The sequence below is a fragment of the Lissotriton helveticus genome, chromosome 2_1 (genome assembly GCF_964261635.1).
Source record: "Lissotriton helveticus chromosome 2_1, aLisHel1.1, whole genome shotgun sequence".
NCBI lineage: Eukaryota > Metazoa > Chordata > Amphibia > Caudata > Salamandridae > Lissotriton > Lissotriton helveticus.
Window position 1 is genome coordinate 317,354,260 of NC_136059.1, and position 25,571 is coordinate 317,379,830.

At 50.6% G+C, this 25,571-nt stretch overlaps 1 protein-coding gene across 7 annotated transcripts in view; it reads right to left on the bottom strand.

Moving 5' to 3' along the window:
* The window catches only part of ZFR (zinc finger RNA binding protein), a 705,458-nt gene that overhangs the window by 507,627 nt on the left and 172,260 nt on the right, over positions 1-25,571 (bottom strand). For all 7 annotated transcript variants that reach the window (XM_078674904.1, XM_078674908.1, XM_078674906.1 and 4 more), the window contains one exon: positions 7,627-7,912. In XM_078674904.1, coding sequence (XP_078531030.1) covers positions 7,627-7,912 — 286 coding nt within the window. The remainder of the gene's footprint in view (positions 1-7,626; positions 7,913-25,571) is intronic.

Here is a 25,571-nt window from a genome sequence, read left to right on the forward strand (position 1 = left end):
ACTCCATCCCCAGATTGTTTTTAGCCATTGTGGCAGAGATGGAGTGAAATAGTGTAAAGGATGTCCATGCTAATGGTTGAATGCAAGAGAGTATCTGCAGCCGCTACGGGCACCGGGGAGGAGGGTGGGCGATATGAATGTTAGCAGCCCTACACGCCAAGAACAGATGCATACTGGTAAGTAGCATATTCAGTTCGAGGCATGTGGGCTGCTAAATTCATATCTATTGCATAGAATACATAGCAGTCCCTCCATTAACGGCGGTTGCCCGTGCCAGCTGCAGAAGTCTGAAAAAGTGTCTTGAGAACAGCCTGTCCTACAGCTGCTTGCTGCTTGGAATGCACATCGACACAGTAATGTTTGGTAAATGTGTGCGGTGTGGCCCACGTGGCTGCTCTACAAATGTCTTCCAAAGGAATGTTCCCCAGGAAAGCCATGGAGGCCCCCAACTTGCGTGTGGAGTGCGCCCTTGGGGGTATTGTTAAGGTACGTTTAGCTTATTGATAACAGATTTGAATGCACTTAACAATCCACCTGGCTATTCCTGCTTTGGAAATAGGGTTGCCGCTGTGCTGTGCTGAGAAGGCAACAAAAAGTTGTTGTGTTTTCCTAAAGTGTTGTGTTCTGTCAATGTAGTACATCAACGCCCTCCTAACGTCCAATGTATGGAGCATTCTTTCCGCTACTGTTTGTGGGTTTTGAAAGAATGCGGGCAGGTCAATAGTTTGGTTGATATGAAACTGACACCACCTTCGGAAGGAATTTTGGGTTAGTGCGTAGTACTATCCTGTTTGAATGAATTTGTATGAATGGCTCCTGGAATGTGAGCGCTTGCAGCTCACTAACACGCCTGAGCGATGTAATAGCAATGAGAAAAGCCACCTTCCATGTTAGGAACTGAATTTCGCAGGAGTGCAGTGGCTCAAAAGGTGGGCCCATCAGCCTAGTGAGGACCACATTGAGGTTCCACACTGGAGCTGGTGGTGTTCTCGGAGGAATGACTCGTTTCAGTCCCTACAGGAATGCTTTAATGGCAGGCACTCTGAAGACAGAGATGTTGCCTGTTCTGGAGATAAGCCGCTATGGCGGATAAGTGTATCCGAATGGAAGCGTACGCTAGATTGCATTTGTAAAGATGTAACAAATAGCAGATGATGTTAGGAATGGATGCATCTAGCGGGTTGATATTGTTATCTGTACAGTAAATGACAAACCGCTTCCATTTTGCTGCATAGCAAGCTCTGGTAGTGGGCTTCCTTGCCTCCCGTATGATATCCATGCATTCAGGAGGCAGGTTGAGGTAGCCAAACTCTAGGACCTCAGGAGCCAGATCGCCAGGTTGAGCTGTTGCGGATCTGGATGCTGAATGTCGCCATGGTTCTGCGTCAAGAGGTTTGGAGATAGATGCAGCCTTTGATGCGGTACCACGGAAAGTTCTAGAAACGTGGTGTACCATGGTTGGCGTGCCCACGTTGGAGCAACCAGGATGAGTGTCATCGAGTGTTGCTTTAGCTTTCTTGCCACCAGCGGAATGAGAGGCGCTGGGGGAAAAGCGTACACAAATCTGCCTGACCAGTTCATCCATATCGCATTCCCCTGCGATTCCGGGTGAGGGAACCTGGCGGCAAAGCTTTGGCATTTTGCGTTTTCCTTTGTGGCAAAGAGGTCTATCTCCGGATGACCCCACTGCTGGAAGTACGGGTGGAGCACTGATGGATGTATCTCCCACTCGTGCATTTGATGGCTGTACCTGCTGAGCAGATCCGCCATTTGATTGTCCTTGCCCGGGAGGTGTTCCGCCATGAGGAAGATGTTCCTCTGAATGGCCCACTTCCACATGCTCTGAGCCAGATGAGACAGCTGTGGAGAGTGAGTACCTCCCTGCTTTTGGATGTAGTACATGGCTGTCATGTTGTCCGTCCGGATCAACACGACCTTGTTGCACAGATGTACTTTGAAGGACTTGAGCGCCATGAAGATTGCCATCAATTCCAGGTAGTTGATGTGCAACTTCTGTTGCTGCGTTGACCACAGTCCCTGCACCGTGTAGTGGAGCACATGAGCTCCCCACCCTTGAAGAGATGCGTCCGTTGTTAGGGTAATCTGTGGCACAGGCTCCTGGAACGGTCGTCCCTTGCAAAGGTTGTGTGGAGTCCACCAATGCAGAGAGTTGTATGCCCGACCGGTCACCAACACTAGGTCTGTCAGTTGTCCCTGAGCCTGTGTCCACTGATTTGCCAAGCATTCTTGGAGCGGGCGCATGTGCAACCTTGCGTGCAGGACTATGAAGATGCAGGAGGCCATCATGCCTATCAACTGCATGAACACTCTCGCTGGTAGGGAGTGTTGGGGCCTGAACCTCTGGATCAGCGACTGAATGTTGTCGATCCTGACCGGGTTTGGCTGAGCCATAGCGGTCAGGGTATTTATTGTCGCGCCCAGATACTGCCGCACATGGGTTGGTTGAAGGTGCGACTTTGGGTAGTTTAGCGAGAACCCCAGACTGTGAAGGAGGCGAATGGTATGGGACATGTCTGCGGCGCACTGTTGTTCTGACTTTGCTTGAACGAGCCAGTCGTCTAGGTAAGGGTAGACATGTATGTTCTGTCTCCTGAGGTGCGCCGCAACTGTCGCCAGACACTTCGTAAACACTCTGGGGGCAGTGGTCACTCCGTAGGGTAGGACTTTGAACTGATAGTGCCTGTTTTGGATGGTGAACCTGAGGTATTTTCTGTGGGATGGGTGGAGGGGTATGTGAAAATAAGCATCCTTGAGGTCCAAGGTTGCTAGGAAGTCCCCTTGGCTCAGCAGGGGAAGAATCTGCTGCAGTGTAAGCATGTGAAAGTGTTCTGACAGTATATACAGGTTGAGGGGGCGTAGATCCAGAATGGGTCTGAGGGATCCGTCCTTCTTTGGGATAAGGAAGTACAGGGAATAGACCCCTGTGCCTTCCTCCTCTACTGGTACGAGCTTGATTGCGCCTTTTTGCAGCATCACCACTACTTCCTGCTGCAATAAGTGCAAGTGCTCTGCCGACATAGGACGTTGTTTTGGGGGAATGTTGGGCGGGGTGGATGTTAACTCCAAACAATAACCGTACTGGATAAGCTGTCTTACCCACCTGTCTGTGGTGATGGATGTCCAGACTGGCAGGAACTGCTGGAGTCTCCCCCCGACAGGTGTTGTATGGTCGGGGGGCAGTGACAGAGAGTCACTGTTTGTTGGCGGCAGAGGAACGGGAGTTGTTGTTTCCTCTGCCTCTGCCCTTGGCACTATTACCTCTGTAACCCCCTCTACCCTGCTTGGGGTACGAGGATTGTGCGCCACCCTTTGTGATTGTGTCTGTTGACCCAAGTGTCCTCTGGTAACACCACGTGTACCTGAGCGACGAAAAGTGCTCCCCCTGAATTGTTGAGACTGAAGCGCCCCCATGGACTTAGCTGTCTCATTGTCCTTTTTAATTTTCTCGAGGGTGGTGTCAACGTCTGGGCCAAACAGTCTGTCAGGATTAACGGGCTGGTTGAGTATTGTTGTCTGAATGTCAGGTTTAAACCCTGATATGCGAAGCCATGCTTGTCGCCTTAACATGACGCTAGTGTTAATCGCCCTAGCCGCTGTATCTGCCACATCAAGTGCACACTTTATTGCAGCGTTTGAGATGAGCTTCCCTTCCTGTATGAGCATTTCGGCCCCCTCCTTAAACTGATCAGGTAGGTGTTGAAGGAGCTGTTCTAGGGTGTCATAATGCGCCCTATCGTATCGTGCCAATAGTGCCTGTGTGTTTGATATACGCCAGATATTGGCAGCCTGCGCAGCCACTCTTTTGCCCGATGCCTCAAGCACTTTCGACTCCTTGTCTGGGGGAGGAGCTTCACCCGTTGTCTGGGAGTTCGCCCTCTTTCGGGCATTGGCGACGACCAACGAGTCCAGAGGCAACTGTCCCCGAATATATGCAGGGTCCCCCAGGTGCCGGTCTGTATTTTTTTTCGATACGTGGGTTCACCACTCTCACCCTGGTAGGTTCCTTAAAGATCTCTGGGGCATGCTTAAGGACACCTTTCAGCATAGGAAGTATCTTAACTGTTCTTTCTGAGACAGAGAAAGTGTCAAACAAGAAATCTTCCACTGGGTCAGCATGCATGTCCACATCATGATTTGCAGCTTCCCGCTCTATTAAGGCATTGAATGCCGCAGAATCTTCAGTTGGGGATGTACGTGCACCAAAAACCTGTGGGTCCTGTACCCCCTGATGGCCTTCCTGGTCACCAGTGTCGTCATATGAGTCCTGTTGTACATCAGGGTCATTGTTGTCCGGGAAATTGTACTGGTCATCCTGGTCATCCTCTCCCCCTGACTGGTTGGGGGAAGGTGACGGACTCCTCCTTGGTGTAGGTTGAATAGGTTCCACAAGGGCAGGAATGTCATGTGCTGGCCTTTTCTTTTTTAGTGGAATGACATAGGATTGCAATGGTTGGTAAGTGATCTTTCTTTTATAGAGGGTCAATTTCCCTGTGACTGCATCGATGTAATGCTCAGATTGTTCTTCTGAGGCTTGATGTCGATCCAATCGGCCACTTTGCGTCGAAGGTTCTGACGTTTCAGATCTCTTCGGCACCGATTTGGGTGCAAATGCCTTCGGTGCCACCTTCGGCGGCAGTGTGTACAGAAGCTTGGTGCAAGTCTTGGCAGGTGCGTCCAGTTGTTTTGGACCCGACGGCGTAAGAGTCGTCGACGTGGAAGCCTTCTCCCGAATACGTTTGAGGGAGTCAGCGACCTGCTTTGGGAAGGAAGCGGAGGGTTTGGTAACCGATGCCTCATGTCCGGCACTATCGGAGGCCTTTGGCGTTGAAGTGGAGGCCGCCGACGAATCTTCGGTAGCGACGGTCCGTGCCTCCGTTACAGGCTTAGGCGCCGATGCCGTTGCTTTAGATTTGTTGTCTTTGTGCCGATGCGTAGTGCCTCCGGACTCTGTGTCGTGGGCCTGTGCAGACTTTGGATCGACGGCTTTATTGGATATTGCCGGTGTAACCGTGCCCGACCCATGATGGACGACCGTCTTCGAGGACCGGTCCTTGGGCACCTTCTGCGGCGCTGTTGACTCTCGACAGCCTTCTTCGACTTCGGAGGGCCTGAGGGCGACGGAGTCGATGGGGGAGCAGGTTTTGTGATTTTTTATGGGACGTCGGCCATTTTAGGTGTTGTCGAAGCCGTAGGTTTCGGTTTCGATGGGACGTCGGCCATCTTAGGTGTGGTCGATTCCGAAGGTTTCGGTTTCGATACGCGCAATGGCGTCTCCGATGTTGTGTCCGTGGCCGGGCCAGAAGGCGGGGCCGGGGATAGCGGGGCAGGGTCGTGGGTAAGGCAGAGTGGCGATCCCGTGACCTGAGCCTGAATCATGTAACTTTCGGGGCATAGCTCTTCCTCCGAGCTATCTTCCGCGGCCCCATAAACTTCTTCGTCGTCCCCTACCTCCTCGACGTATTCAAGGTCTTGGCCCAGTCCTTCGACTTCTTCTTCGGAATCGGCCTCGACCTCCGTCGACGGTGGTGAAATCTGAAGATGATGGCTGCGGCCTTCTTCTGCGGGGTCGTCGAATATGTCGTCGGGTGCCGTAGCTGCTCGCCGGGCCTCGAGGCACGCCGAAGCTTAAGCGTTTTCTTGGACCTGAATTTTGAGCAGGCCATGCAGTTGTCCTCGTTGTGGTCTGGCGAGAGGCATTTGTTACAGACTGGATGCACGTCGATATGTGGGTACTTGGACCCACAGACGGGGAAGAACTTGAACGGACTCCGTTCCATGGTAAGATCGTCGGGGTCTTGCTGCGATGAGAGGGCCTCGATGTCCGAAGAGTTACTCGACTCCGCAGAATTCCGACTCGAAGAGTGGGATGACGCTCGAGACCGCACGCTAACAATACCGACGCAGGTAACGAAGGCCTTTTGGCCTTAAGAAGTACGTTTTTTTCGATTCCGACAAGGAGACGTCGAAATCACATCCGAACCCAATGGCGGAAAAAACAATCTGGGGATGGAGTCGATGCCCATGCGCACTGTAGTCCAGCAGCTGGCACGGGCAACCGCCGTTAATGGAGGGACTGCTATGTATTCTATGCAATAGATATGAATTTAGCAGCCCACATGCCTCGAACTGAATATGCTACTTACCAGTATGCATCTGTTCTTGGCGTGTAGGGCTGCTAACATTCATATCGCCCACCCTCCTCCCCGGTGCCCGTAGCGGCTGCAGATACTCTCTTGCATTCAATCATTAGCATGGACATCCTTTACACTATTTCACTCCATCTCTGCCACAATGGCTAAAAACAATCTGGGGATGGAGTCGATGCCCATGTGCACTGTAGTCCAGGGGAGGAGCCACCTATCTCGTGATACTTCGAAGACTCTTCCAGGACAACAATGTGCAATCATCCGGACCCAACACTAGGCGGCGATCTATGCAATAGATATGAATTTAGCAGCCCACATGCCTCGAACTGATGTATGCCAGGGCAGTGGTTTTGTGGGCATTGCACACAGGGATGTGTGCCATGTCGACTCTTTGTTTAGTTTTGTACTTAGGTACTCAGCCTGCAAAGGCAGTGTATGGGTGCCAGGGTACAGGGCCCCTAAGGGAGGCAAAATAAGTGCTGCAGCCCTTAGGGATTTTCTCTGGTCACCATGCCCTGGGTACCATTTACTAGGGGCCGACAGGTGGCCAGAGATGCCTATTAGGTTTTAGTTTCAACACAGTTTTAGGGAGGGAACACAGGCCCTGGGTACCTGGTTGGCAGGAGCCCAGAGCACACTCAGTCAAAGCACATCAGCAGTCAGAAAAAAGTGGGGGCATACCAATGCAAGAAAGATGGCACTTTCTCACACCTGGGCATCACTGATGGGTTGGACGTGTCACACAACAAAAAACAATTCTTTACTACAGCTATGGTGGTAGCTAAAAGACATTGCGGCCTCTTGGAAATGCCGGAACCCTCAAGTTTGGGGCGTTGGCAGAATGGAGTGGACTGGTGAGCCACACAGGAGGAAATTATGTATGCAGCTCGTGGCTGCCCTAAGAAATACCGCGGAATTTGGGGGAAATGGTTGGGAGGGGAGGTCTAACTAGGAGGGGTTCGATGGTTTACGTCTCATTTCTGCTTTATTAATGTCTACATGTTGGATATTGAGAACTTGTGACTGTAATCCTCGATCAATGCAATACGGTGCGGACTGGCTGGTGTATTTCTTTTGTAAAATGAATAAATATTTGTTTATCAAAAAAAAAGTCTCTATGAGATAATACGGTTCTTCTATATTAGCTCATTTTAAATATTGAAATAAAAGACCACTCTTAAGGCAATACTTACTTGACTGTGTCCCATTCCTTCACAACACGAAGTAAAAGTGGTCTACAAGAATTGTGCATGTCTAGCCAGACTTTTTATAAATTCCTGCTTCAGTAAAGTATGATCTATTCATATGTCTATCTATATAGGGCACAGGCTATTAAAATATCATTTCATTTAGGATATAGTTCTGCTTCAATAAAAAGGAAACATTTGAAATGAATTACTACAATATGTTATCAAGGTAAAATAATAAAATCTGAAATGTAAAAAGCAAATCTACTTGCCAACAAAGTTTATTTTGGGAGTAGTAATCTTCTTGATGATGGTGTTTGCAGAGCTTCCAGGTGCTGTACTGCTGGCTGCAGCACTAAGTAATGAGGTACCAGTACTACCAGTAGTAGTAAGTACTTTTGTCGCAATAGAGGTATTTGCAGTGGGGCCACCAGTGACAGCACTTGCAACGGTTGATGAAGCTGATTTGGAAGCAGCTGTAGACATTCCAGATTGACTTATAACATTTGGTTCAGTTGAAGGAATGGGTTTGCCAAGTTTTGTATGCAACTTAACCACCTGTTGAAAGAAGAATATCCCAGAAAATAAATATTTATGTCCCAGTTCCACATGATCAACATTTTAAGAGGACAAGCCATGGCTCACCTACATTTGATTTGGGCTAGAAATATATTTTTTAAAGAAAATGGGAAAATCGTTACAATACAAAAACTTGCATTTATCCTTTATATATGGCCAAATTGATTAAGAGAAACGGTATGTTAAATGCAATAAAAAAGCTTTAGTGAGACTGTGCAGCTACACAGACATGTGCCCTGTTGAAATGAAGGTATACTGCAAGACCTGGTAAAGCAGTACCATCTGCTGCTGGAAATTGTTTAATCAACAACTGTGAGGTTTCCCTTCAGTGAGCTAAACAATCCTGCAAGCCCTCCTTATGTGCTTCCATCAATTTTAGTTGGGATGTCCACAGAGAGCTTTGGTTACGCACTGAAATGAATATGCTACTTATCAGTATGCATCTGTTCTTGGCGTGTAGGGCTGCTGACATTCATATCTATAGCATAGATCGCCGCCTAGTGTTGGCTCCGGATGATTGCACATTGTTGTCCTGGAAGAGTCTTCGAAGTATCACGAGATAGGTGGCTCCTCCCCTGGACTACAGTGCGCATGGGCATCGACTCCATCCTTAGATTGTTTTTAGCCATTGTGGCAAAGATGGAGTGCAATAGTGTAAATGATGACCATGTCTAAGAGTAAGTGTAAGAAGAAGAAGTCTGCAACCGCTACGGGCGCCCGGGAGGAGGGCGGGCGATATGAATGTCAGCAGCCCTACACGCCAAGAACAGATGCATACTGGTAAGTAGCATATTCAGTTCGAGGCATGTGGGCTGCTGAATTCATATCTATAGCATAGAATACATAGCAGTCCCTCCACTAATGGCGGCTGCCCGTGCCAGTTGCAGAAGTTTGAAAAAGTGTTCTAAGAACAGCCTGTCCTACAGCTGCCTGCTGTTTGGAATGCACGTCTACACAGTAATGTTTAGTGAACGTATGTGGTGTAGACCATGTGGCTGCTCTACAAATGTCCTCCAAAGGAATATTGCCTAGGAACGCCATGGAGGCCCCCAACTTGCGTGTGGAGTGGGCCCTGGGGGGGGACCGTTAAAGTGCGCTTAGCTTTGTGATAGCAAATCTGAATGCACTTAACGATCCATCTGGCTATTCCTGCTTTGGAAATGGGGTTGCCTTTGTGCTGGGCTGAGAAGGCAACAAAGAGCTGTTGTGTCTTTCTGAAATCTTTTGTTCTGTCAATGTAGTACATGAACGCTCTTTTGACATCAAGTGTGTGGAGCATTCTTTCAGCTAATGTTTCAGGGTTTGGAAAGAATGCGGGCAGTTCGATGGTTTGATTGCCATGAAACTGCGACACCACCTTTGGAAGAAACTTAGGGTTAGTGCGCAGCACAACCCTGTTGGAATGAATTTGAATAAATGGCTCTTGTACAGTGAGCGCCTGCAGCTCACTAACTCGCCGTAGAGAAGTAATGGCAATGAGAAAAGCTACTTTCCATGTTAAGAATTGAATCTCACAGGAATGGAGAGGCTCAAAAGGTGGGCCCATCAACCTGGTGAGGACCACGTTGAGGTTCCACACAGGAGCTGGCGGGGTCCTGGGAGGGATGACGCGCTTCAGCCCTTCCAGGAAGGCTTTAATGGCCGGCACTCTGAAAACAGAGAGATGCTGCCTGTTTTGGAGATAAGCCGCTATGGCGGATAAGTGTATCCTAATGGAAGCATATGCTAGATTGCATTTGTAAAGATGTAACAAATAGCAGATAAAATTAGGAATGGATGCATCTAGCGGGTTGATATTGTGTTCAGTACAGTAAATGACAAACCGCTTACATTTTGCTGCATAGCAAGCTCGGGTAGTGGGCTTTCTTGCCTCCCGGTTGATGTCCATGCATTCAGGAGGCAGATTAAGGTAGCCAAACTCTAAGACCTCAGGAGCCACATCGCCAGATTGAGCTGTTGCGGATCTGGATGCTGAAGGTCGCCATGGTTCTGCGTCAAGAGCCTGGGTGTGAGGCGCAGCCTTTGATGCGGCACCACGGAGAGTTCTAGAAACGTGGTGTACCATGATTGGCGTGCCCACGTTGGAGCAACCAGGATGAGCGTTGTGAGAAGTTGGCCTGATATGCAGTGCTCACTATTCTAGTGATCACTATGTATCATTCCAACAACCCTTATTGATGTTTGGTTGTAAGTCAACCTGATAGACCAGCTATCCTAGTAGCATGGACACGTGCAGTCTTGATCCTCAACCTGGGGCAAGGGGGAAGGCAATGCCTTAACCCTACTGCTCCTTTTCTTGGGAGGTGTCTGGTCCATTGTTCCAGGATCCAGCACCTGTTCAGTGGGGCATCTTTTGGCATGTGACCTACTCACAGCAAGCACATGTGCTGGCAAGCCTAACATTTCCATGTGAGTCCTCTGCTCCACTTCTGACCATAGGGATGTTTCCAAATCATTGCCCAACAGACATTCTACTGGGAGGTCTGAACTAACCACAACCTTCTTTGGGCCACTTACCCCTCCCCAGGAGAAATCAACAAATGCCATACTATGGTGGGTAGTGACATTGCTGGTTTTGGTCACTAGGTACTCTGGACCTAGCATGATCTGTCCAGGGTCCACAAAGTTAGGTGTCACCATTGTGTTACTGGCACAAGTGTCCCTGTAGGCCTGAGCCATCTTTCCATTTATTAAAGGTGTCTGCCTGTATTTGCCCAAAGTATTGGGACTTGCATCAGGGGATATATCTATATCCCCTGTACAGACAAGGACAGCCTGAGTGAGTGTGCCAACTAGGTTGTCAGACCCCTCAGTTCCCAAGGTTAACCCAACGAATCCCTTGGGAGGTGCACTACCACTACTGACTGTACTAGGGGGTGCAGTTGCCTTAGGGGCTGTAGTGGTAGGAGTTGGCCCTCCTCTTTTGGTGCACTCACTAAACCAGTGAGATTTACTTTTGCAGTATTGGCACCACCTTTTTGACTGGCCTTCTGGAGTCTTCTTTTTCTGCTGTGAAGCCTGACCCCCACCCTCTTTGGTTTGTTGGGGACCTGTTGAAGACTTCTGGTCATTTTGTTCATTCTTGTTACTACCCTTTTGGTCTGCTTTCTTCTGGCCACCCTGGTTCTGAGTCTGGTTTTGCTTGATCCTTGTTCTGACCCATTTGTCTGCCTTCTTTCCCAATTCTTGGGGAGAGGTCAGATCTGAATCAACAAGGTGCTGGTGCAACAACTGGTTCTGACAGTTATTTAAAATCTGTTCTCTCATCATAAGATTATACAACCCTGTGTAATCAGTAACCTTGCTACCCAGTAACCAGCCTTCCAAAGGCTGGCACAATCCACAAAGTCAGACCAGTCCGGAGACTGAGTTTTCTGGGTGTCTCTGAACAGCAACCTGTACTGTTCAGTGGTTAAGCCAAACCCATCAACCAGTGTATTTTTCAGGACCTGGTAATTGTTAGCATCCTCAACTCTAGTAGTGAGGAGCTTATCTCTACCTTTGCCTTCAAAGGAGAGCCACAGTATAGCTGCCCACTGACTCTGGGGGATGCACTGGACAGTGCATGCCCTCTCCAGAGCAGCCATCCACTTGTGGATGTCATCCCCTTGTTTAAAGGGGGGCACTATCTTAGTCAGGTGTTTAGTATCTAAACTCCTCTCTTTATCTCTTGGGAGATTGCTGCCACCAGTGGGAACTATCCCACTCATCTGCTGCTCTCTAGCAAAGGCAAGCTTCTCTTTGGCCATGGCAAGTTCTTCCCTTTCAATCCTCAGATTAGCCTGTCTCATCCTTGCTTCATGCTCTATTCTCTGAGGGGAAGTAAATCTCTGGGGAGAAATCCTTCTCCTCTGAGAAGAGGCATTAGAGTGCAGAGATCTATTGGAGTCCCTAGAAGGATATCTATCTCTTCTAACTCCAATGTTAGACCTCATTAGGGTTAGTACCGGGGGTCCCCCATATCCTTCCCTAAGTAGTTCTAAGTTGGCCCTAGTGAGTCTGCTGACTAACTCAGGACCCTTGTCTGCCTCATCCTCAGAGAGTTCCTCTTGCTCCCCCTCAACTGCATTTTCAGTGTCAAGGAGGTCTGGATCACCACTGGTACCCTCTAAGGCTGGCATATTCCCATCTATATGAGAGGCTTTCCTAGCATCATATGTCTCTAAGAGACCTATCAGAAAGGGAATGTTGGGGTTAGACCCCCGTTTCAGTTTCCTGGAGGTGCACACTTGTCTCATCTCCTGGAAACTGAGAGCTGCATATCTTGATTTGACCTGTGGAGGGTCAATAGCCACAAGGGGAGGGGACTACCCAAGGGGAGTCTCAGTAGACTCTCCATGGGTAGACATGCTTTTCTAGTGAGGTGTAAGTGGTGCACTTACCTACACTATTTGTTTACCTACTGATCCCTTGCTAGAGTTGTAGTTTAGGGTGTGCTAGGCCCTAGGAGCTACAACAGCTGGTTCAGTAGAACTCAGAGTATTCTAAGCTAAGTTATATGTACCTTAGTACTTATGTGATCTTTCAAATGATATTCTTAGGATACGTGTGGTAAAACAACAGCAAGCTCAGATCCCAACCGCTGCTCACCAATGTGAGAAGTTGGCCTGATATGCAGTGCTCACTATTCTAGTGATCACTATGTATCATTCCAACAACCCTTATTGATGTTTGGTTGTAAGTCAACCTGATAGACCAGCTATCCTAGTAGCATGGACACGTGCAGTCTTTAGGCTAAACTCTAGAGGGCGTGTTAAGCCAGCTGTTTTACCATCACATATACCCCTTGAACACCAAGTGAAAGGACACCACACAAGTTGTTATGAAAATAAACGTATATTTATTTATAACAAGACTACCCTGGCTCTTTATGAGACAGGGAGCTAAGCACACAACAAAACTCTTAAAGAAATACTGAAAGTCGCACAATTTACACAAATGCCCGAGGGGCACGAAAAACCATATACTATACAAGTGGAATGCGAAATTACTAGCAGGTAAGTACTATTCTCATAGGCTTTAGGATCGCTAGGACTAATCTACTGAACCTTCAGATTGCAAGCAGGAGGCCTAGGGACGTCGTGTGCAGAGTGGGAACTCTCACGCGTAAGGCGGGAAAAAGTCTATGGAGGCTAGTAAAAGCAAAGTTAGTGTTCTCGGGCGAACCCGACTAGGTAGGTCAAAAAGTGGATCTAGACACTTAGAGAGTTGGTCTACGCTGGAGCACCGGGGTACTCGGTTTACCTAGCCCAGGGGCTGCGGCTGCATAGGGTTCAAGTGTCGTCTGGTTTCTTCGTTGACGAACCAGGAGCCTGAAGAAAGAAGTTGCTGGCAGGCGACCAGTGAAGAAGTTCGTGGGGATCCAAGCCTGGATCGGGGAAGAGGAAGACCTGTAAGCAGAGGGGACCAAGTTCTGAATCACTAGCCAGTGATTTAGGTGGGCACCAGAGTGGCACCGGACGAAGTCACCTCGACCAGGTGAGTGGGCGCTGCTGGGCTCTGCAGTCTCTCGGACCAGGAGGCGTTGTCGGCGACCAGGATGGAGGTGCGAGCTGTCTCACGAAGGTATCTGCGGTCGACGTCGCTGGACCCACGATTGGGGCAACAAGTCTTGGCAAATGCAAGCCCACGCGGTGGACTTAAAATGGCGTCTGGAGTGGACCAGGAGGGTCCGGGGTGCTCCTCTGTTGGAGGGGAGCAAGGTCCAGTCTGGAGCAACCAGACCAGCGGGGTTTGTCGTCGAAGTTCGTCGTCAGAGGGCCACTAGCCAACGGGCAAGTGACCTGGACAACGCGGTGAGCAGCAAAGAGCAGAAGGGCCCCACGCAGATCTCGTGGATGCAAGGGGGCTGGACTTCGGTGCTGGAGCTGCTCAGGGTTGGGGCTTCTCTTACCCCAAAGCACTCAGTCGAGGGTCACTCGGTGGTCGTGCTGGGCAACGTCGTGCAGTCTTGAAGATGGCCGGTCCCTCGAGGTCTCGTCACACCCACGGGTCTCAGCTGGGCTGAAGATGCAGGTAGAGGTCAGAGGTGCCAGGGAAGCCGGTTCTCGTCGAGCTGGGCAGTCTTGATCCGGAGGAGAGACTTACAGCAGACCGCGATGCTTGGATGGTGCCTGCTGCTGCAGGGTGACTACTCCTTAGTCACAAGGGAGAAATCTTAGGAAGAAGTCTTGAGTTCCTTTCGTGGAAAGTAGTTTCAGGATTCAAAGATGATCTAATTTGGAAGGGGGCCTGCTCCTACCTTTATCCTGCAAAAGGGGGCTGGCACGCGACTAAGTCCTGCCCTGTGGGTCGGACTAGGAGGAGGGTGGTTACACCCCTCTCCTTTGGCGGGCTTTTCACCAGCTATGGGGCTGGTGTGCCCCTGGAACTGGTTCAAGCCGGCCTATGCATAGTGAGCACCGGGGTGCCACTTGCAGTCACCTTCCTCTAAAGCCCTGCCTACCTAGGATGCACAAAATCCTGTCTGGGACGGTGCTGGCACCGCCCCTGACAGGAAACCCTTTGTCCTTGCCTCCTGCGCTGGGAGGACTCCCAGCAACAGGAGGGCAGACTTGTGTCTCGGTGGCAGCATCCATCTTGTGGAGCTGAGGCTATGTCTGACTTTAACCGGGGTTATAGGTTACCAACATGTCTTCTCCCTCTAGAGGGGTGGAATGCTACCCCCGTCGCCAGAACTGGCGAGGGGGTAGTATTCCAAATCGTATGACACCTTACACGACATGTTTAGATAATGTCAGTCCAAAGTTACCATAACCGCGAGGATTATAAGGTACTTAAGAGTATATGGTATGCGTTATCATGGAAACGGCTAAGGGATAGATCCCGAAAGCCGCAGACAGGCTCAGCTCATGCCAGAGCACTATCTCACACGATTCCAAGCACTCTGCCTCCAGGATTGTTAAGGCCTGCCATAGGAGTGACTGATAGGAGATCTGTGTGCCCATTTAGGTTTAGATATAGGTATACTATATCTAAAGCAAAGGGTGATTACACCACCTTGCTCCCAGCTTTCAAGCAGCCAGTTGTGTCTGTTTAGTTAGTCAGCCCAGGGGTGGCATAATACATGCTGCAGCCCCTGGGAGACTACTGGGTGCACCTCAGCCCTGGGTACAGGGACTCAGAGAGGGCCCAGTGGCAATTCAGTACCTGGGTACAATTTGGAATAGAGAGAACAGCTAGGCTGTGGGTCTGATTAGCAGGCCCACAGCCAGGGAAAGTAGTAAACCAGTGAAGCAAAAAGCAAAAATCTGGGTGATCATAGGATTGCAGACCCTACTCTCCTACAAGCGTCATCGAGTGTTGCTTGAGCTTTCTTGCCACCAGCGGGATGAGAGGTGCTGGTGGAAAAGCGTACGCAAATCTGGCTGACCAGTTCATCCATATCGCATTGCCCTGCGACTTTGGGTAAGGGAACCTGGCGGCAAAGCTTTGGCATTTTGCGTTTTCCCTTGTGGCAAACAGGTCTATCTCTGGATGACCCCACTGCTGGAAGTACGGGCGGAGTACTGATGGATGTAACTCCCACTCGTGCATCTGGTGGCTGTACCTGCTGAGCAGATCCGCCATCTGATTGTCTTCGCCCGGGAGGTGTTCCGCCTTGAGGAAGATGTTCCTCTGAATGGCCCACTTCCACATGCTCTGAGCCAGATGAGACAACTGTGGAGAGTGTGTACCTCCCTGCTTTTGGATGTAGTACATGGTCGTCATGTTGTCCGTCCGGATCAACACGACTTTGTTGCACAGATGTACTTTGAATGACTTGAGCCCCATGAAGATTGCCATCAGTTCCAGGTAGTTGATGTGCATCTTCTTTTGCTGCGTCGTCCATAGTCCCTGCACTGTGTAGTGGAGCACATGAGCTCCCTACCCCTGGAGAGATGCGTCCGTCGTCAGGATAATCTGTGGCACAGGCTCTTGAAACGGTCAGCCCTTGCAAAGGTTGTGTGGAGTCCACCAATGCAGAGAGTTGCATGCCCGACGGGTCACCAACACTAGGTCTTTCAATTGCCCTTGAGCCCGATTCCACTGACGTGCCAAGCACTCTTGAAGCGGACGCATATGCAGTCTCGCGTGCGGGACTATGAAGATGCAGGAGGCCATCATCCCTATCAACTGCATGAACACTCTCGCAGGAAGTGAGTGTTGCGGTCTGAACTTTAGGATTAGCGACTGGATGTTGCCTATCCTCACTGGGTTTGGCTGAGCCGTAGCCGCCAAAGTGTCTATCGTCACGCCCAAATACTGCCGCACATGGGCTGGCTGGAGGTGCGACTTTGGATAGTTTAGTGAAAACCCCAGACTGTGAAGAAGGTGAATGGTGTGGGATATGTCGGCCGCGCACTGCTGGGCTGACTTTGCTTGAACAAGCCAGTCGTCCAGGTAAGGGTAGACATGGACGTTTTGTCTCCTGAGGTGCGCCGCCACTGTCGCCAGACATTTCGTTAACACTCTGGGGGCTGTGGTCACCCCGAAAGGAAGGACCTTGAATTGGTAATGCCCGTTTTGGATGGTGAACCTGAGGTATTTTCTGTGGGAGGGGTGGAGTGGGATGTGAAAGTAAGTATCCTTGAGGTCTAAGGTTGCGAGGAAGTCTCCCTGGTTTAGCAATGGAAGAACCTGTTGCAGTGTTAGCATGTGGAAGTGTTCTGAGAGAATGTACTGGTTCAGGGGCCGTAGGTCTAGAATCGGTCTGAGTGACCCGTCCTTTTTCGGGATTAAGAAGTACAGGGAATATACTCCTGTGCCTTCCTCTTCCACTGGCACGAGCTCTATTGCGCCTTTTTGCAGCATGGCAAGAACCTCCTGCTGTAATAAGTGCAAATGCTCTTGTGACATAGGACGGTGTTTTGGGGGCATGTTGGGTGGAGTGGCTGTTAGCTCTAAACAATAGCCGAACTGGATAAGTTGCCTGACCCACCTGTCCGTGGTGAGGGATTTCCACACTGACAGGAACTGCTGTAGTCTCCCCCCCGACAGGTGTTGGATGGTCGGGGGGCAGTGACAGGGACGCACTGTTTGTTGGTGGCAGAGGAACGGGAACTGTTGTTGCCTCTGCCTCTGCCCTTGGAGCTGTTTCCCTGGTATCCTCCTCTACTCTGCTTGGGGTAGGATGACTGCGCCCCACCTTTGTTGAACTGCGTCTGCTGTGACATCTGGCCTCTGGTAACACCTCGATTGCCTGAGCGACGAAAAGTGTTCCCTCGAAACTGCTGGGACTGGAGAGCCCCCATGGACTTGGCAGTCTCAGTATCTTTTTTAATCTTTTCCAGGGTGGTATCTACCTCTGGACCAAATAACCTGTCTGGGTTCACCGGCTGGTTGAGGATGGTAGTCTGTATCTCAGGCTTGAACCCGGAAATTCGGAGCCAAGCCTGACGCCTCAACATCACGCTAGTGTTGATTGCCCTTGCTCCTGTATCAGCAACGTCAAGTGCACACTTTATAGCAGCGTTGGAAATGAGCTTGCCCTCTTGGACAAGCATCTCAGCTCCCTCCTTGAACTGTTCTGGCAGGTGTTGCAACAGGGTCTCTAGGGTGTCATAGTGTGCCCTGTCGTATCTGGCCAATAGTGCCTGCGTGTTTGAGATACGCTAGATGTTGGCTGCCTGAGCTGCTACTCTTTTCCCTGATGCCTCCAGCACTTTTCACTCTGTCCGGCGGAGGTGCTTCACCCGTGGTTTGCGAGTTCGCCCGTTTTCGAGCATTAGAGACCACCAAAGAGTCCAACGGCAACTGGCCCCTTATGTATGTTGGATCGCCAGGTGCCGGTCTGTATTTCTTCTCAATCCGAGGGTTAACAACCCTTGACCTTGTGGGCTCCTTAAAAATGTCCACAGCATGCCTGAGGACCCCCTTTAGCATGGGAAGAGTTTTCACAGTTTTTTCAGCAGTGGAGAAAGTGTCAAAAAGGAAGTCAGCCTCCACAGGGTCAGCATGCATATCAACATCATGGTTCTTAGCTGCCCTCTCAATCAAAGCATGAAATGCTGTTGAATCCTCAGTGGGAGACGTCTTGATGTTGAACACCTGAGGGTCAAGGTTTGCTTGCTGATCCCCTTGATCACCTGCCTCCACCCATGAGTCCTGTTGCTCATCAGGCTCCGTGTTGGTAGGAAAATTGTACTCCTCATCCTGCTCCTCCTCATCTTCTCCATCAGAATAGGTGGGTGAGGGTGTTGCACCCCTTATTGTCTGTGGAACTCTCGGCTCAACTAAGACAGGTGTGTCCTCTGCAGGTTTTTTGCGCTTTAGAGGAATCTTAAATGACTCCAAGGGCTGTGACGCCGTTATCTTCCTCTTCAAAAGCGTCAGCTTCCCGGTGTCGGCATCGATAAACTGCTCCGACTGCTCTGAGTGTGGTCGACGGTTCAAACCTCCAGCCGGGGGAGTCGACTTCGACACCACCGGGTCCGTGGGCACCGACCGTGGAGCAAAGGCCTTCGGCGCCACCTTAGGTGGTAACGTGAAGAGTATCGGCGTCGAAGCCTGTGGCGTTTCGACAGCTTGCTTCGCTGCGGAAGGTGTCTTTGGTTCCGACACAGAAGCCTTGTTCTTAAGTTGTTTGAGGGAGTCCGAGACCTGCTTTGTAAAGGAAGCGGATGGTTTCGTCGACCCGACCGATGGCCTCGGTCCTCCTCCAGGGGAAGACCCGAGCGTCGACGCCTTTTGTTTCTCCGATTGAGGCGCAGGAGCATCCTTCAGTGGTGCGCTGCGATCTTTGACCACGGCCGCCGACGTTGACGCCGACGACTTCGGATCGGCAACCTTGAACTTTAGCGTTGAGGTCCCAGACTTCGGCTCCGCGCCCTTGGTAGCTTAGTGTCGACAGGCCTCTTGGCTTTCGGCTCGACGGCCTTGTCCTGAGCGGCCTCGACTGCCTTCTTGGGCTTCGGGTCGACTGCCTTGCTCGACACCGAGTCGACGGCCTTTCGTGAGCTGGGCTCCTTGACCACTTTCGGCGCCGTTGAGGGGCCGACATCTTTCTTTGGCTTCGAGGCCTCCGAAGACGACGGCGTCGATTGGGGAGCAGCCGTCTTCGGTTTCGATGGCGTCTCGGCCATCTTTGTCTTCGTCGACACCGATGGTTTCAGTTTCGGTTTCGATTTTGACAATGGCGGCTCCGCTGAAGTGTCCGTGGCCGGGCCGGAAGGCGGGGCCGTGGATATTGGTGTAGGGTCTCGGGTAAGGCCATGTGGCGATCCCTCGACCTGAGCCTTAGTAAAAGTACGAACGGGGTATAGCTCTTCCTCCGAGCTATCTTCCATGGCCCCATAGGCCTCTTTGTCGTCCCCTACCTCATTGATGACTTCCTCCACGTCTTGGCCTTCTGCGTCCGCTTCGTAGTCGGACTCGACGACCACCAATGGAGGTGAAACTTGAAGTTGAACTTGCTGCTCGTCCGTTTCTTCATTGACTAAGATGTCCACTGGTGCTGGAGCCGATCGCCGGGCCTCGAGGAGCGCCGCGCGTCGAAGCTTGATGGTTTTCTTCGAACGAAACCTGGAACAGGCCATACAGTTGGCCTCGTTGTGGTCCGGCGACAGGCATTTGTTGCAAACCGGGTGGACGTCGATGTGTGGGTACTTGGATCCACACACGGGACAGTGCTTGAACGGACTCCGCTCCATGCCGTCGAAAGTCTTGCTGCGTCGACTGGGCCTCGATCCCCGAAGTCACACGACTCCCGGGATATCCGACTCGAAGAGTTGGAGTAAGTCGGGCACCGAACGCAAACAATACCGACGGTTCGAAGAAGGCCTTTTGGCCTGAAAAAAGTTTGTTTTGATCGATTCCGAACCGGAGTTAACGAAATCACATCTGAACCCAATGGCGGAAAAAAACAATCTGAGGATGGAGAGGATGGAGTCGATGCCCATGCGCACTGTAGTCCAGGGGAGGAGCCACCTATCTCGTGATACTTCGAAGACTCTTCCAGGACAACAATGTGCAATCATCCGGACCCAACACTAGGCGGCGATCTATGCTATATATATGAATTCAGCAGCCCACATGCCTCGAACCACAAATTCCAGTACAGGAACACTCAGGTGGTCATCTTATGATGCCAGGGCCAATCAGCCAATCTTCCTCAGTGAAGGTAGTGTACACTCCTCCAATCACCAAGAAACATTACGTCCTAAATTTGCAGCCTTCTAACCTCAGCCTCCCATCAGAACAGTTCAAACTGGTCGAGTGGTGTGAATTAGCTTAGACTGGTGACTCCAATGTGCCCAAAAGGTCAATGAATATTGCCACAGCACCTGAAAAGGGTCATAGAATAATTTAATTGAGATGGGGGACCTACACGAGGGGAAAACTAAATGGGACGGAGAAACTCCGCCACCTACAAAGTAAAGCTGTATCAGGGCGGAGGGGACAAGGAAGAATGGAGGATCAGGCTATGCGGGCCACAAATGGTCAACACAAGTTTAATACAAAGTAAAATACCCATATAGCACAGCAAACAAAAATGGCATAGGTCAGCCGCCCCGCTAGCTGGGTGCACTATAGCACTGATGAGGGCACAGGTGCAGGATCTCGGTACACCTACAGTGTCCAAGTCATTGTAAGCGCAGTAAAACTATAAAGAGTATATGGTCTGGGAGTAAATGGGGTAATTACGAACTCCACAGCACCATGACAGCTTTACTGAAATCTTGGAAGTTTATCAAACTTCTTAGCACCACACTGATGCCAGATGAAGAGGATGTGGCCTAAGGAGCTAGGGCAGTCTATCTAAAATCTGGGGAACCGGGTTAGAATCTCGTCAATGACGCTCAACATCCTGTCATTCTGGGCATTTCACTTATTTTCCCCGTAACTAACAAAAATGAATGTGTCCTTGTGATGTAACTTGTGCTAACGTAATGCGCTCCTGTTGGAAAGTAGGTTATTGGTAGGGGCAAATGTAGGTCTGCCCCTGGCAATAAGGCCACTAACACATGATAGGACTCAGCCTAGGTCTTAGAAAATTATTCCTTTGCTCAACCCTTGGTAACGTGGCTGCGAGCAGACGGGCTTAACTTCAAAGACGGGTATGTAAAGCATTTAAAAACACCATTTCAGTAAATAATTAAGACACAACACAAAATAAAAATCCAACACCAATTTATAAAAATAGGTAAGATTTTTATCTTTTAAATGACACCAAAACGAAAATAATCCACTGTAGGGAACCCGATATATGAATTTTTAAAGATTAGTCACCTTCTAGTGCTTAGAAACCAACAGCGGCCCTTTAAGTCTTTTTGTTTTCTCTGTCAGGGACACACCTTTATAAATAGTTCTGAAGAATTCTCACCACTATAGTTGGCCGCCTTCTTCAGCAAGCGGGGTCCAGTTAGAACACTTTCCTAGAGTTCTGCTTGCGGGTCCCAAAGTATCCAACACATAATCCAAGGTTCTGGAATCTCCGAGAGGGTCCTTGAAAGTGTGAAACTTCAATTCCGCAATCCACTTGAACAAAACCCTTACAAATCCACTGGTACTCCAGGCTTTGAATTCTTTGTGGGGCTGTCCAGGTGAGCTCTGTTAACCTGTAGCTTGCAGGGAGTTTACACTCTTGAGTCCTTTGGCAGCAAGGTAATCCACAGGGCTGTAGTTTCAGATGGTGCAGTCTTCATAGGTCATGCCTTAGAGTTCCTTGCACACAGCAAAATCTTCAGCAGGGCACTTCTTGCTTCATTCAGTTTCAAGCAGCAGATCTGGAGGGCTCAGCCCCTCTCAGATACTTATTAAAAATTCTCTGGGTCAAGCACCAGGTCACTGCTGACCAATGAGAGCAGGGCAACTCCTCCTAGTTATGACCACATCCTGTGGAGTGTGGCATTAGTTTGTCCCAGAGTGCATCATCCTTCCAAATCCATAATGGCTGATTTTCCAGCAAGGAGGTAAGAGCTGTAAACACACCCCCTGGGATATCTCATTTCCATGGACCATCCCAGTAACATCGGCAAATACCTTTCTTAAGCCTAGTCCTGACTCTGGGTCACGACTGTCATAGTGGACTAAAACCCAGGCCTCCCCTCTTGCCTTTTAAGAGCGTAGTTTACGACGCCACCTCCTGGCCTGGCATTCCTATAGAACAGATAACTGCCCTCTCAGCAGCCTGGCTAATCCACTTAACTCTGACCAATCAGGGCAGACCACTGAAAGGCTGAATTTGGACTTACAAACAAGAAAGTCTCATAACTTATTTTATGGACACTTTAGGAGAAATTCAACAATATAATATTGTTGGATTTACTACGGCCATTCTGGGAAGTCTTTGAATGGTCCGGCTAGTCCTCTGCTATCAATATTTATTAATCAATCACTTCCTACCATGTTAACCTATGGGCCATGGGGTTTGCAATGGGGAAAATGACTTGCGCCACTTTTGTAGCACCAGGGCTTATAAAAGCATATTTTATAAGTATTTCCCTAATTTCTACCGGACCCCCACCCCCTGTGCAACTAGGGGAGACTTCAGGGGTTCTGAATCTGCAGAAATATTGCAGATCACCCTTACCCAATTCTTCCAGCATCAAAGTCGAATTTGAGCACCTCTTTAAGACAATGTGGATAGTGAAATGTAAAATTTCTTTTTACCCAGGCTTCTAAAAACTCATTTTATAAGGGCGCTCCTTATAGATAACTGACCCCCCACCCCTGGGATACCTAGGGGTGACCCTGGGGGTCCCTAATATACAAAAACATGGTAGGTTTTTAATTTTTAAGGGCCCCTACCCCCAAAGTCGAGTTTGGGCACAATTTAAGGTTTAAAAAGCTGTCCTGGCCACCAGTGCAGCTTTTAAACTGACCTCAGGCTTCAGCACTGCACACATGCTGGTGCAGAGAATCTGCTGACCTCTAAACTGCCATGCCCCAGGATACTGGAGACTTCTAGGTAGTTTCAATCCCCTGCCCTATTACATACTAGGGGCTTAGGTGGTAGGTCATGCCAACTACAGTGGTACCCTACCATACTATAGTGTACCCTAGTGTATGTTGGTTGTCTTAACTGTGTTCTAATGTGTTCCTTTTGGCTTGGCACTGGCCCTGGGCCTGGTTAAACAGAGCCCAGGGTCAGTCAGAGTCAGTTACCACCAGTTCCAGTCAGCAAAAAGTTGGGGGGTGCCCAGGGCACAGGATGACTTTGCAACAGCTCCGATACCAGATACCTTTGGGACAAGATCGCGCTATATCTGGACCCCTGGGTCGAGAGACTCTCTCTCTCTCTCTCTCTCTCTCTCAGGGTCCAGAAACAAAGCACATCCTAGGCAGAGGTGCCATGCCTTCTTCCCCAGGATGGGCTAGGTCCAAGAAGGGGAAGCTTCAAAGGCTTGCCGCCTTTGTGAGATTCCTCAGGCCTTTTGGTGCTCCTAGCAACTGGTCCCCACCGGTTCCGACCCTCACTTTGGGCGGGAGAATCGGTGGGAAAACAAAGTGAAGTTGGTGAGGGAGGGGAGGTCAAGCACAACTCTCAGTACCTGCCATCTTTTAGATGGGGGGGGGGGGGGGGGGGCAGCCATATGACCCCCTCCTACTGGAGGGTGGCATAATAGGTGGTGCACCCACCCCAAGGAAGGGACGCATTGGTCTCAACCTTTTACTTACCAGTAACGACCCTATATCTAGTATTTAGTGGCACCAAAGAACCTTGCCTCCTCAGACAAGAAAAGAAGAAGAGGAAGCTAACAGAAGTGGCGAACCTAAGAAGAAGAGGACGCCCACTGACTTGACCCCAGCCCTACCGGCCTGTCTACACCTTAAACCTGCAGCAGCAAACCTCTGGTGTGTCCTGCAGGCAGCAATTTCAAGAACCCCGAGGACCTGCCCTGATTTCCACAGAAAAGAAATTGTCTCTTGTGAACACCGGATTTGTTGACCCACAGACTCCAGCTCCGGTGAAATCCGTGAGTCTGCACCACACTGCACCAGACGTCGACGGCCCTTGCTCGAGTGGCCCAACACCATGAGGAGGTCGCCCCGGCGATCCCGACCAGAGATCCTGTGATCCCTGACCTGCCTCAAGCCTTCAGCAGACACCTACAGCCTCAATCCAGAAGGTGCCCCGCAACCAGGACCAGGAGCTGGCAAGAAGATCTGACCCCAAAAGGCACCCCTGCACCCGAAGCCCCGAGGCCTTGGATGGCCCAACCGGCAGCGTCTAACCAACCCCCAGCATCCAAACTTACCTCTCACTCAATCAATGAGGGCATTTATAAAGCTTATTACTACTTACCTGTTAGTGTCTCAAGGCGCGGGGGGCTGCTGCTAGTGGTCAAAGAGCCAGGTCTTGAGCAGTCTTCTGAAGGCCGGGAGGTCTGCGGTCTGTCGTAGGTGGAGGGGGAGGGGGAGGGCATCCAGGATTTGGCGGTGCGATAGGAGAATGATCGGCCCCAGGCAGTGGTTCTGTGGATGTGTGGGATGGAGGCCAGGGACAGGTCGGCGGAGCGGAGTTTCCTGTTGGGCACGTGGAAGGAGAGTCTGCTGTTGAGGTAGGCTGGGCTGCTCATGTGGAGCGCTTTGTGTGCATGGATCATGAGTTTGAATATGATTCTTTTGTCGACGGGGAGCCAGTGCAGGTCTCTCCGGTGCCGGGTAATGTGGTCTCGACGTGGGACGTCTAGGATCAGGCGTGCGGAGGCTTTCTGGATTCTTTGGTGTCTGTTGATGAGTTTGGACGTGGCTCCGGCGTAGTGGGTGTTTCCGTAGTCGAACCGGCTACTGACGAGGGCGTGGGTGACAGTTTTCTGTGTGTCCGCAGGGATCCATCTGTAGATCTTGCGGAGCATACGGAAGGTGTGGAAGCAGGAGGAGGAGACTGCGTTGACTTGGTTGGTCATGCTGAGCTTGGAGTCAAGGATGACCCCTAGGTTGCGTGCATGGCTGGTAGGTGCCGGGGGGGTTCCCAGTGATGCAGGCCACCAGGAGTCGTACCAGGCTGATGGGTTTGGCCCAAGGATGAGGATCTCCGTCTTGTCTGTGTTCAGCTTGAGCCGGCTTGCCTCCATCCAGTCGGCGATGGCCTTCATGCCCTGGTGCAGGTTGGATTTGGCAGTAAGGGGGTCCTTGGTGAGGGAGAGGATCAGTTGGGTGTCATCGGCGTAGGAGATTATGTTGAGGTCGTGTCATCTGGCGATGCGAGCGAGGGGAGCCATGTAGACGTTGAAAGCGTCGGGCTGAGGGAGGATCCCTGCGGGATGCCGCAGATGGTTTTGGTGGTTCCATAACGGAACGGGGTGGGGAGGCGGACTGTCTGGGTTCGGTCGGTGAGGAAGGAGGAGGTCCAGTCCAGGGCCTTGTCTCGGATCCCTGCGTCGTAGAGGCGTGTGAGGCGTGTGTGGCGTGGGTGGTGGCAGACGGTGTTGAAGGCGGCGGAGGGGTCCAGGAGGATGAGGGCCGCCGTCTCGCCGTTGCCAAGTAGGATTCTGATGTCATCTGTGGCCGCGATGAGGGAGGTCTCGGTGCTGTGGTTGCTGCAGAAGCCTGACTGGGAGGGGTCTAGGATGCTGTTGTCTTCTAGGTAGCGGGTGAGCTGGGAGTGGACGATCTTTTCGATGACTTTCACTGGGAACGGAAGCAGGGAGATGGGCCGGAAGTTCTTGAGGTCGCTCGGGTCCACCTTAGTTTTTTTTTAGCAGGGCGTTGA